This window comes from Mercurialis annua, linkage group LG1-X (genome assembly GCF_937616625.2).
Source record: "Mercurialis annua linkage group LG1-X, ddMerAnnu1.2, whole genome shotgun sequence".
Classification (NCBI taxonomy): Eukaryota; Viridiplantae; Streptophyta; class Magnoliopsida; order Malpighiales; family Euphorbiaceae; genus Mercurialis; species Mercurialis annua.
The window spans coordinates 11,147,053-11,160,764 of record NC_065570.1 but is presented as its reverse complement, the minus strand read 5'-3'; the positions used below and the strand labels follow the sequence as shown (position 1 = coordinate 11,160,764).

Here is a 13,712-nt window from a genome sequence, read left to right as displayed (position 1 = left end):
AATCTCAACCGCCAAATACCGCCACACAACCATCATAATTAACTTGGATCAATCAAATCAATCTAATACACTTCAATCAATCAAAGAATTAGTCGTTGTACGAAGAACTGCATTGGATTCTTCAACCGGATCGCCAAAAAACAAAACAAAGACTCATAACGATATCTAAAAATCCCAAAGTAGTCCTATATACAAGTATCATTATATTTGTTTTTGTTCTTTCAATTCTATAGATTTTCTTAATTTAGGTATTTTATGCTCATATACTCATATGCCTTGATTTTAAAGAATCTGCATTTTGATACACTTCTTTGATCTAGTTTAGGTTGTTTTATGTCTTCTATTGATATTTGATCACTCCTAGATGCTTACTTTTATGTATTTTTGGTGTTTTTGTATGAGAAATAAATTGAAAAATTTAAAAGCGCTGACTGTAAGATGAGTAGTTGACACTTCACCGCCAACTTTTCTTTTTTGACGCCAACTTGAGTTTGCGTCGTTAACTCTAGAAATCCAATCCCTCGCCATCACCATAACTAGACATCGCCTCTAATCCAAAAGATCCATTGAAAGATGACGTCATTCCATAGCGCCAACAGACTGTCCAGATTTTAATCTTTTCGCCTTTCAAACCTGCCATGACTCTGAATTGCACCCGAATCGATCATATGTATTTGTATGAATGTGTGAATTGCTTTTATGTATTATCATCAGCTATTTATTTCTGTATTGATAAACAATAGACATAAAGACGTCAAATGCCTCTTAAAGTTTAAAAATATTTATATCATATGTTTTAGTCGAGTATGTTGATACTTTTGACTCTGCTTTTAATGTATACTACACCTAGTTTAACAGGTTAATCAAAAAGATTCAACTAAATTAGTTTCATATTAATCAGATGCTTGAAAAGAAAAGCAAAAGGTCGTTCCATATCAGCCTTCAGGATCAATTACAATTATAATCTTCTTTTAGGGGACGGCCAGGCCTACCTCCTCTATGTTTACACACTTTTCAATTAAGAGGACAAACAATTCTTGTATCGACTATGTCGTTCGTCTGTTTTAGGACTGCTAGAACAGATCTTACAGGTACACATCGACCATAGCATTTCAGATGCAACAGTCCATACCAAAAATTGTAGGAATAGACCTCGCCCGAAATCATGTGTGGGAGTAATAAGGTTGGAAGAAACGACATGTCTCTATGATATCAACTGTTCTATATGCTACGTGCTATGCATTAACTAACCTTGCATATAATAAGTATGCATATTATTCATTCATGCATCCATTATGACATGCATTATATACTAATCCTTCGTAAATACAGCCACGAGAAACATTTGTCTGATTACTCTTTGGCAAAGACAAGCAGGGAGATCAATCAAACAAACTAGTCCCACCAAATCAGCATCGATTTCAACTACTGCAAAACAAATAATGAAACAGATCAGTGAGCAGCTAAGCAACTCTGCCTCCATAAAATCTTCCTCTAGTAGAACTTTTGGGTCAGCCAACTCAGCTAGAATAAAAACGAACCGAGGGGGCACCAGCCGCAGTGCAAGCCAGTATGGACCAGTTAAGAGGGGGGGGAAGAAGTCATGGATTCCATTAAGAGAAAAACTAATGATCTCAAGAAATGGTTCATTGAGTTTACAAAGCCTTAGGGTGAATCGGGCAATAGCCAACAGAGTGAGTTGACATTTTCTACCAGGAAAGAAAATATTGCTTCTAATAGCAACCTCATCGAAGAAATGAAGAGAAATATATCGAGGCCAAGAGAATTGAATAACTCTTTTAATTGAAATGTATTTGATAGTCTATAAAACCGAAATCAACCTGATGTGAACCTATATCAACTAAACTGCTTTAATTCAATTTTTAATCAAATTTGTCTTACTGCTCTTTACAATCTTAAATGACATTTTATATAGAGAGAATTTTGAGATTTAGTGTAATACAAATTGAATATCTCTTTTAAGTAAAATGTATTTGATAGTATATAAAACTGAAAATCAACCTGATGTGATATGAACCTATATCAACTGAGCTAATTTAATCCATTTTTTTATAAAATTTATCATAATACTCTTTACAATCTTATCTGATATTTTATATAGAGAGAATTTTAAGATATAATTTATTACAAGAATTGAATAATTGTTTAAAGTGAAATATATTGACAGATTATAAAACTGAAAATTAACCTGATGTAAACCGTATGTGAACCTGAAATTATATTATTCTAATTAAATTAATTTATTAAAAATTTAACTATCTAAAATATATTTATAAAGTGACAAATAAACTAATATTAAATAAAAAATAAACTTTATAAGATCATCTATGATGGTTGGTGTAAATTTAATATAAACTTAACTATAGGGTAGCAATTTAGTGGCTTATTAATTCCACTAAGACATCAATTCAAAACAAAGATAGAGCAATTGATACATTTATTACAAAATGATGCAATTTCGACAATACTAAATAATTGATTTCTAAATTATCTGGACAAGAATCTATCCCATTGATTGATTTCTCTTCTTATTTCTTTTATTTGGGTTTGCAATTTAAAGAATCACTCTTTTTTCATAATTGCTTTGGAACACCGGGTTAGTTTGAACATCATTAAGTAACTCAACCACCGGGTCTCCGTCTTTAGTCTCGTTGCAAATTTCAAATTACATCTGAAAATTGATAAAATTAAGATAGAATAAAATTAATGTAAACAACTAATTGATTTTTAGGTTTATAATCAATTGAAACAACAAAATTAAGATCGATTGCTCCTATTCTTCTTTACTTACGCGAAAAGCTTATCTTCAATGGACATCCACTGTAACTCCATGAACTGCTGCGAGGTCGACCAAATCGAATTGCCATATCCCTAACGACTGTTGAAACAAACTTTCCTCCAACGAAATAAATAACACTATATTGACCTTCTTTTGACACTACAAATTTGATGCATATGATTGAGAGTTGCTCATGTTTTCAAATAAATCAAATCAACATTGATTATATTAATTGAACCTTTTAAGAGAAAAGATCCCTATTCTCCAACAACATGGCTTAATCAGAAAGAAGAGATTCTTGCATGGCAACAACAGAGCTAAGATTAGAACAATTCATATGCATTTTAAAAGAAGCCAATATTAGGTTTTTCAAATTGTATTGGTTCGTATAAAACCCATAAAAGCCACTAATACCTACAAGAAACCTAAACAAAGAACTTCCTTTTTTTCAAAATGAAATTAAACGGTCCGTAAATGCACTATCAGACTCTTACATTAAATTTGGAGTACTATTTTGTTATGCTACTTGATAAATAATAATTTATTAGCATTTTCAAGTCCTTAAACTACAACTATTTTGTTCATCCGGTCTTTAAACTATTTTTTGTCCTTATCAAGTCCTTCAACTTAGCGAAAAATCATTTCCAAATCCTTGATTGACAAAAACGACGCCGTTTAGAGTAACAAATTGCATTTTAAAAAATAACGAAGCAGTGTCGTTTTTATCGTTCAATGACTTGAAAATGATTTTTCGCTAAGTTGAAAGACCAGATAAGGAAAAAATATAGTTTGAGGACCGGATGAACAAAGCAGATATAATTTAGGGACCTGCAAAAGGATTATTTCTAAAATATTTCAATGTATTTTAAAAATAAGATATTCGAAATATGTTATCTCTGTCTTCTTTAATAATATTTTGGTATGTTTTAAAAATTCAAAATATATTATTTTATTGATAAATGATAATAAGATATTCAATTTACTTATAAGTATATATATTTTTTTTAAATCGGTTTAAATACTCTCTCAGTTCTAAAAGAATTGTCCACTTTAAGAATTGTTTTTGTTCTAAAACTCTTGTCCATTTTTAAAAAATAACTAATTTTTACACTCAATTTTTCTATATTATTTCTATTTAAAATTCACTAATAAGTAAATTAAAAATAAATTATAAGTAGATTTTATATTAAATAAGAGTATGACAAGAAAAGTAAAAAAAAATTTACATAACTCATAAATAATAATTTTTTTTTAAATTGCATGATAAAAGTAAAGTGAACAATTCTACGGAGAAAATTAAATTTTATTGTTAACGATTAGAACATTTAAACTGATGTGATGGTAATAAAAGTCAAACGCACTTCAGGTGCATGGATAACCCAAATCACGAGAACCTTATAAAGCATAGCATATGGTCACTTTTCTGTGAAAAATACACTTTTGCAGTTGAATTTTGAAAGCCATTCTATCCACATTCACAAACTCTATGTCTTCAATGGAAGACGTTGTAGTAAAAAGTTTAATGAGGAAGGTGTGAATTACTGTCACCTTCAATTCCTCAAATTGAAAAACTACAGGTAAACATTTCAGGGCAGATCTAATTATAAGGAGGATCTAATAATGAGACGAAGAAAAATATACTAAATGGCAAACACTTTTTAATCAAAATTATGAATTTTTATGCGGAAACGGAATAGCGATGATCGTTATTGTCACAAGCTAAATTTTACATTTTATTTTGAAAAAATATTTTGGTGTTTTCTTGGCAAGTATTTTTATTTTTTGTTCGTACTTTTATTAACCAAATGCGAATATATATTATTCAAATAATTATGTTTCGGAAGATATCTAAATAATGAAAAGTTTATAGTGTATAAATTTTATAATATGTAATAACTTTCCATTTACAATATATGAGTTGGTCTTTTATTCCGGGCGATCTTGTGATTCATATACAGTTGCTTCCATCTACCGTCAAATAAAATTCAATTTAATTTAAAAATTCATTTCTCAAATAAATTTATAACAAAGTTTACAATAAACTAAAAAATATAATTTTTTTTTTGTGAAAATAAATAATTTAATATGGGCAAATAAAGATGGAAAGTTTTTTTGTATATAATTTAAAAAGAAATAAATTAAAAAAAAGGAGAATTCCAAGTCGAGAAATTCAGAATGAATAAATACTTGGATAAGGTTAGGAATATGTTTCGCCTTTGTTAACAAGGAAAACAATGGAATATCAAGCAAATTTGAATAATAATCACCCATAACACTTCATTTTAGGGTTTCCTTACATTAAACCCCGTAAGTTTGAAAAGTTACAAAAATTTCCTAAATTATGATTTTTGATCCTGTAAACCCGTTACGTCCAAAAAAAAACCATTAACACCATAAAAATTGATGAGTTGTCATTAAAAACATAAAAATTTACACGCCCTCTCTACATAAGCTGCCACCTTACCAAAAAAATTAAAATACCCTTAAAATTCTAAAATTTAATTAAATCAAACTCAACCAAATCTAAAAACACTCACTCAACCCCAAACCATAATCGACCACTGCCGGTGAGGCTATCAGTTTCTAGTTCAACCCCGTATTTTTACCAGTTCAACCCGTTTCAACCAAAATTCTGGATTTTTCTACAGTTTTAGACTGGACCACTGACCGGTTTATGGTTTAACTGGTTCGATCGGCCGGTTCGATCCGAACTTAAAACACTGGTTCGTATGATCAGTTCAATCAGTTCAAGCTGCTCTGTTTATAACTAAGAGAAAGCTCTGATTTTGGTGTTTTTGCAAATGAGAGAGAAGTCTCTATTTATAGGAAAAGAGAAAGTGATAACGAAATAAATAGCAATAAATACAAAATACGTTTTGAAAAATAAATTCATGGTACTAAAAATATTTAACGTTTTAAATTAAAACAGTCGTATAAATGCCCAACCAGACCAGACCAGACTCGCTGCCCAGCCGACAGACAGCGCATGTGGTAAATCGGGAAGGATTAAGCTCCTAAAATAAATTATACTCCTCCGTCGTCTTATAAAGATAGGCAAAATAGAATTTGCACATAAATTAAGAAATGATGATTAAAGTGGTTATATTTTATTAACTATTAATAATAACCTTGATTTAATTATATAAATATTTAAAATATTATTAATTTATATTGGGAAAGATAATTATTGTGTTGAATTGTAATTAAATTTTGAGAAGATAAATCTGTTATTACGTTTTCTATTGTAGAATGTGATAATTGATGATGATTTATAGAATATAACAAAAGTAGTTGGAATTGGTGAATATTAATATTGGTATTATTCAAATTAATACAATAATTTTACCTATATTTTGGGACGCCCAAAATAATCATTATACCTATTTTTATGGGACGGAGGGAGTAGTACATTTCAATTTTCTCACAGTTCATATACTTCAACTTTTTGCAAAATGAGACTTCCATTCATGCTCCACAACTTAGACAAATTTGTTCTCCATCACGATCTTCTATTATCACTAAATCTGGAAATATCCCTTCTAGTTTCATATCAATGAGCACTCTGTCACAAGAGAGTTTGGATCTCTCTTGTACATCTATAAATAAAGGTTTTCCTAAAGTACTGGCTATTGCACTTAGGAATTCTGAACTCTAAAATTCCCACTGCAGCTTAACCTAGACAAGTATGGAAGCTACTTCCTCCATTTCAAAATTCATTCTTCTTCTCCATTCCTGAAGCAGAATAGGATGCTTTAAGTGTCACGATCCAAATTCATGAGTCGCGCCGACGCTAGAGAATTGGTAGCTCTGAAACTCGAAACAAGCCTAAAATCACTATAAACTTTTCGCAATAGAAAACATATAAACATACAGACACATTTCCAGTAAACATCTTTTAATAACATAATAATAATTGTTAAAATTGTTTTCTGAAAATGGTTATATAACATTTTAGAAATCAGGTTCTTACTCACACATTGAATATCTCATGCATTGTCCTGTTTCAAACTTTAATCGCATATCCGATTTAACCAGTTCAAATATAACTAACTGGTAAAACATACGAACAGTCGTGCAATACAGATTTCACATCATAGTTTTATTTAAATAACGCAACATATCATAGTATACAAAATATATAAACCGTTTGTCACAAAACTAGGTCTACTACTATTGATGACTATTGCGGCTCTAGATAAGAACAAAAAATTTCCGTGTATACATAAGATGAGACTTCCAGATTAAGGAATGGGAGCTCGGCCACATCATTTGAATGTAAACTTGAAAGGAAATCCCTGTGGGGAGGTCAGCCAACGCTGAGTAAGTTTGCACTTATTAATGGTATTATAAAACATAAATTGCATAAATACAAAATATATATTAAAATAAACCAACTATTAGATCCGATCGAAACCCTAAACCCCAAACTCATATCATTTTCTATATGTATCACATTCGTATCATATTAAATCGATTCGATCCATGTGGTACGCTACCGAGATAATTCAACTGAGTTAACCACTACCATTGCTTAATCCCAAGTTGTGAGTCCCGAGATAGTTCGACCGAGTTAGCTCATTGAATACAGATGCTGATAATGTCATTGCTTCTCTGAAATATATTTTGAGGAAAACAATTCTGCAGCAAGCTGATATAGTATTGACGACATTAAGTGGGTGCAGTAGTGGTGATGTTTATAGATTTTGTCATGTTCCTGAATTGCTCGATGAGATTTTAAAGGATTTATTTCAATTTAGTTACGCTGAACCACGATTTTAGTGATATCGGAAGTGATTTTTGGTCAAATTATACATATTTGGCTATCGGGTTTTGAAGTAGATTTTGATTAATTGTAATTTGGTAAGAGTTTTCTATAATTTCTTCTGATTCCGGTAATTTTTTATATTGAATCAATGAATATCAATGTCAATGCCTTTGATAGGTTTATAAAAAAAAATACATGTAAAACTGTGTGAGATTCAACTATTTATCGTTAGTTATTAGTGAGATAAATAGGTTACCGTTGAACCCCTATTTATTGTTAGTTATTGACGGGATTTAACTATTTATCTTCAATTTCCTCTTCCTACAAATCACTTGCGTACCGTTGATCCCCTCAGTCAAACCAAAATCAGACTTAAGCTTAACAATTGCAGCTACTCTGTGTCTAAGGTTTTTAAGTTGGATTGGGATTCCCTCAAGGTCAAATGAACTTGAGGGGGTCATGTTCATAATCTCTACCGTTCATTATAAAATGAATGGTGTGGATTAATTTGATTAAAATTGTACCTTTTTGATCTACACCGTTCATTTTACAATGAACGGTGTAGATCGTGAACATGACCCCCTCAAGTTCAAAATGAACTTGAGGGAATCCCAATCCTTTTAAGTTAATGGGCCATTCTAAAGCGGAATGCAAGTGAACTAGAGCATGAAAAGAAACGTTTTACCTTTGTGATAGTATTGCCTACAGCTTTAACCACTTGCCTTCTCAATACTTGGCAAAAAGTAAAATAATTGATTAAATATATTAGGGGGTAACTCATTTTCGGAGTCTCTGTACTTTCCCAAAAATTCAAAATGGTTACCGAACTAATTTTCATTTCAAAATGATTATTGAACTTATCGTTTTTGAACTTTCAGTGGTTTCTAAATCAATTCCGGCGAGTTTGTTTTATGTGGCTCGATGGACGCTGAGTCAAACCTTCCTTTTTTGCCATATCATCATGCACGTCACTCCTAAAACTCAACGTCATCATCTTCTTCCCTAAATTCTTTCAATATTTTCTAACAAACACTAAAAAAGAAAAATAAATTCTAATAAACACCAAAAATAAAAAAAATCAACATTTTTTTTTGAATTGTTCAAATCCAGACGAAGAACCCGTCTGAGTTCTTAATTTGTCTGGGTTTGAAAAAAATTTAAAATGGTGTTTTTTTCTACTTTTGGTGTTTATTGGAGAAATTTATGAAAAAAAATTATTCCACAAATGTTGTTCGTAAGAATTAATTCCATAAAAGAATTGATATTTATGCAATTTATATTATTTTTAGTGTTTACTGGAAAAAATTAAAAAACATTAGGGAAGAAGATAATGACGTGGAGTTTTATAAGTGACGTGAACGATGACATGGCAAAGGGGAAGGTGTGGCGAGCCATATAAGACAAACTCGCCAAAATTCATTTAGAAACCGCTGGAAGTTCAAAAACGATAAGTTCAGTAACCATCTTGAAATTTTGAGAATATACAAATATACAATGACTTCCAGAATAAATTACCCAATATTAGGGGAAACAAGACTGACTTTTAAACGTGAGTTTGTAACTAAACTTTAAATTAATGTTGAATTTTCTGAATAAATATATGGGTTTTGAAAAAGTAGTCTAATTTTTCACATGCCAATAATTATCTTGGAAATGTAATCCAAAATCTTACCCCAACTTCTCATATTCTATTGCTAGGTGAAGGCGACTCACTTACCCAATGCTTACCACCAACTTTTCAAATTCCCAATTAATCATTCTCATATATACTCAACTAAACTCAACTCAACAGTCACTTGGGATAGTATTTGAAAGCTGCTACTAGCTAGTCACTCTATGGAATCCGAAACAAGTTATTCTAAGTTGTATGACATGATGTGTGATGCTAGTACTGATCTATTTGAGTCTCCATTGCCATCTTTTTGGAGAAATACAACTAAAATTTCTTTGGAAGAGGTTCTTCGAGTTAAAAAGATCGAGCCTTCAAAGCTTGATAAGTGGTATAAGTATATTTTAGAACTAAATTACTTTGAAATAGTGGGGTTAGCATCATCTGTAAATGAAGATGAGAATCAGAGTGTTGTTAGATTAAGTAAGGTTCCTATGAGTTTTGAGTCACCGCAGCAATACTTCAGTATTTTTCATCCATTATTTATGGAGGAGTTTAAAGAACAAATGCGTAGTTCCTTTCGGGAGATACGGTATGCATGGGATACAATGTATCACGGCACTCTATCTATGGTGAACTGGGAGAAATCAACTGAAATGTTTCACTTTGTTGAGTTTGTTCATAATGATGATAATGAATCTACGCCATTCAAAAACCTTTACAAAAATGATCTTGTTTTGCTTACGAAACAGCCGCCCCATAATGATTCCTGTAACGATGTTCATATTATTGGAAAGGTGATAATTTGTAGCTTTCAGATATGCAAATGGGCTATTTCCTTTTTCTGCTTAAACATGAGTTTTTGTTGGTTTCTACTGCAGGTGGAGGCATTCGGAAGACAGTACTATGACGACGAAAAGAGGAGCATATGTAAAGTTAAAATCAGCTTATGTTTCTGCGAAACAAACTCGCGTTTAAGGCAAGCTAAAGCTGAGATGCATAAACCAGATGTTGAATGGCATGCAAGTTGTATAATGAACATTACTCCTCAGCTACGAGGATTTCTGGCGCTATCATCTCTACAGAGTTTTGACTCTTCCATTCATTCAGCTATACTGAAACCTTACGATGGTTGTAATAAACTGGACCATGAGGCAGCTCTCAGCAACATTCCAGAGCCATTGCAGAATGTAATCAGGGCATCTTTTAATGATAGCCAATTGCAAGCTATTGGTGCTTCCATTGGATTGCCTAATTCCAAAGGTTTTCATTTGTCACTTATTCAGGGTCCTCCAGGTTTGTCCTTTTTCTATTACTATGGAAATTCTATCTACAGATTCAGTCTAGTATAGTCTAACCAATGTTTTAAGAAACGTAATTTTGATAGGTAAATTGAGATATATGATAAACGTTTGCTTATATATGGTTACCAGGGACTGGGAAGACCCAAACTATAATGGGAATTGTTAGTTGTTTGCTTGCTTCGTCACAAGGACATGCAGAGAGTACTTCTGAAAATGAAGATCGCTTGGAAATGGAACCGAATGAGGATGACAGAAGTTTGTTAAGGACCCGAAGAGTGCTGATTTGCGCGCAATCAAATGCTGCCGTTGATGAGTTAGTGTCGAGAATTTGCAGTGCAGGGCTTTATGGAGATGATGGGGAAATGTACATGCCATATATCGTAAGGGCCGGTAAAGCAGAAACAACTCATCCAAATTCAATGTGCTTCTTTATTGACACACTTGTTGATCAATGCCTAGCTCAAGAGATTATGCATCTAGGTTTAGCTAATAACAATGAATCAATCATATATTTCTGTATGACTCTTCTTCAAAATATGAAAGAATTAGAGGAACAAATTGAAAAGTATAAGATTAAACGTATTAAAACTATACCAACTGGGGTTGGCATCAAAGAAATGTCAGATTCCGATTCAGCGAAGAGAATTATTAAAGACATTAGTGCTGCTCAAGCCCGAAATGAAGAAGTTGATAAAAAAATTAATGCTCTGAAACATATGCTAAGGAGAGCAATTCTGCAGCAAGCTGACATAGTGCTGGCGACATTAAATGGATGTGGTGGTGATGTCGATAGATACTGTGATGTAATTGAGACGACTGAGAGTAATATCCGTTTTGACGCAGTTGTGATTGATGAAGCAGCTCAAGTAAGTTTCTTTTAATTAGTTTTAGATGTCGACTCGTATATTCTTCATAATTTGCAAAAGTTGAAGTTTGTAATTTGATATGTGCAGGCTCTTGAACCTGCTACTTTGATTCCTATGCAGCTTTTAAAGAGGGATGGACCAAAGTGTATCATGGTGAGGATTAAAATCTTAGTGCACTGCATTTAAATGTAGAACATAATTCATATTGAAGCTAAACATTGTTGCTATGTAAAGGTTGGTGATCCAAAGCAGCTTCCAGCAACAGTCCTTTCCAAAGTTGCAAGCAAATTTCTATACGGACGCAGCATGTTTGAGCGCTTACAAAGGGCTGGTCATCCTGTTACCCTGCTTACCAAACAGGTAATTAACATATATATATATGTACACTGCATCAATATCTGCTAATTACTTTATTTTACATCAGTGTTTTAATGATGTAACAGTATAGGATGCACCCTGAGATCAGCCAATTTCCATCTTTGAGATTTTATAATGGAAAGCTTCAGAATGGAGAGAACATGTCAACTAAAATAGCACCATTTCATGAGAGCGACGGTCTTGGCCCTTATCTATTTTTCGATGTGGTTGAAGGCAAAGAACTTCGTGGCAACAGCTCTGGCGGATTTTCCCTTTGTAATGAGCAAGAGGCTCAAGCTGCAGTTGAACATCTAATGTTTTTCAAGAAAAGGTATTGCCATATTCTTCACTTCATAAAGTTTCTTTATCCTAGGGAGATGCAGGGACCCAGAACTCGAAATCTGAAGCAAACAGTCACTAGTACATAAATTACTTATGTAACGTTTACTAACTGTCGAACTTTTAATTTATTTCAAAAACGATATTAAACATTAATCTATTTGTTAAGGTCATCAAACTTTTAATTAAATTTTCTTCAAAATGCTCATTCCAATCTTATTTTACTGGTTTGACCATCTGATTTGAACTTAACTTTACTCATTAATTGCATGATTATCCTTTTATTTAATTGGATTAGTAATTAACTTTGCTAATGGTAGGTTTCCTAGTGAATTTATGAGTAAACGATTTGGCATCATCAGTCCATACAAGAGCCAACTGCGTCACATGCGTGCTTGTTTTTCTAGAGCATTCGGGCCCTCTGCTTTAGCCAATATGGAATTTAGTACTGTCGATGGTTTTCAAGGCCGCGAAGTTGATATTCTAATACTTTCTACTGTCCGAGCTGCGGAATCCAACAGAAGCAGCAGTATTGGATTTGTTGCAGACGCAAGAAGAATGAACGTTGCTCTCACAAGGGCCAAGCTCTCGCTCTGGATTTTCGGTAATTCCAGAACACTGCAAATAAACCGTAGCTGGGCTGCTTTGGTAAGAGATGCCGAGCAAAGAAACTTGGTTATTTTGATTAAAATACCATGTGGCCTTTCCAGGATGACAGATGATGATTATGAAAATTTAATCAAAAACGGGACGAATAATGATACGGTTTTACAATCATCTCTTGAATCATCCAAATCTGAATCCTCAGTAGAACATGTACCTGCCAAAAGGCCTCTTGCTTGGACTTCAAGTAATCGTATCAGTTCATGTCCATCCAAGAGAAGAATTGAGGTAAAAGATTAATTTCATGGCTGCATTTTGATTTAATTAACAGATTATAATCGAGATTGAATTCTTAATTTTGCTTTCAGTATATCATGGAAGAGTAAATCATTATGAATACAAGAACTATGCATTGAAGCTTGATCATGTGGGTTTTTGCTGTCAGCATTTGATTGAAGTATGATATTATAACATTATCAAAGTTTTTGGATTAAAATCATGAAATGATAACATATTTTGTCTAAGTCTGATATTATAACATTATCAAAGTTTCTATTAATGTTTTCCTTTCCTTTTCTCATGTCTTTCTTCGTTTTTCCATGTTGAATTCAATTGTGATGTTGATGGTATGGCTTGTACTTTTTGGGATAATTGATTTAGAGGGTTAGTTTACTTGCACCTATTTTGAATTGGTGATTGTACCTAATTCATTTCAATTTGATAGTGAAATGCGAGTTTAGTGAAATTGAAAATTTTCAAGTAATTTTTGACTAAAATATGCATACGTGGCAATTAGTTAATACCAATTTATATCACATATGTGGCAACCAGGCCCCAAATGGCAATTAGTTAATACTCCCTCCGATTTAAGTTTCTCTTTTTAGTTTAGAATGTCGCACTTTAAGAATTTTATTTTCAAAATAATTTTCCATATTAAAATAAATTTTATAAAAAAAATTCATTACCATATAGAAGGATAAAATAGAAAAATGTATTTTAAAACTAGAATTTTTAAAATGAGACGGAGGGAGTAGAAATGAAATTAAATAATTAGAGGATCAAAATGCAT

At 32.2% G+C, this 13,712-nt stretch overlaps 2 protein-coding genes across 2 annotated transcripts; both read left to right on the top strand.

Moving 5' to 3' along the window:
* Positions 1-9,401: 9,401 nt before the first annotated feature.
* Positions 9,402-12,129, top strand: LOC126663328 (uncharacterized ATP-dependent helicase C29A10.10c-like). Its single transcript, XM_050356418.2, has 6 exons — positions 9,402-9,971; positions 10,056-10,470; positions 10,608-11,344; positions 11,432-11,497; positions 11,579-11,704; positions 11,788-12,129. Exons 1-6 carry the CDS (start codon positions 9,402-9,404, stop codon positions 12,127-12,129), a joined length of 2,256 nt encoding a protein of 751 aa, XP_050212375.2.
* A 247-nt stretch (positions 12,130-12,376) lies between these two features.
* LOC130015029 (helicase SEN1-like) lies at positions 12,377-13,088 on the top strand. The gene is made up of 2 exons (XM_056104418.1): positions 12,377-12,931; positions 13,012-13,088. The coding sequence occupies exons 1-2, from the start codon at positions 12,377-12,379 to the stop codon at positions 13,027-13,029; spliced, it is 573 nt and encodes a 190-aa protein (XP_055960393.1). The 3' UTR covers positions 13,030-13,088.
* The last annotated feature ends 624 nt before the right edge of the window (positions 13,089-13,712 follow it).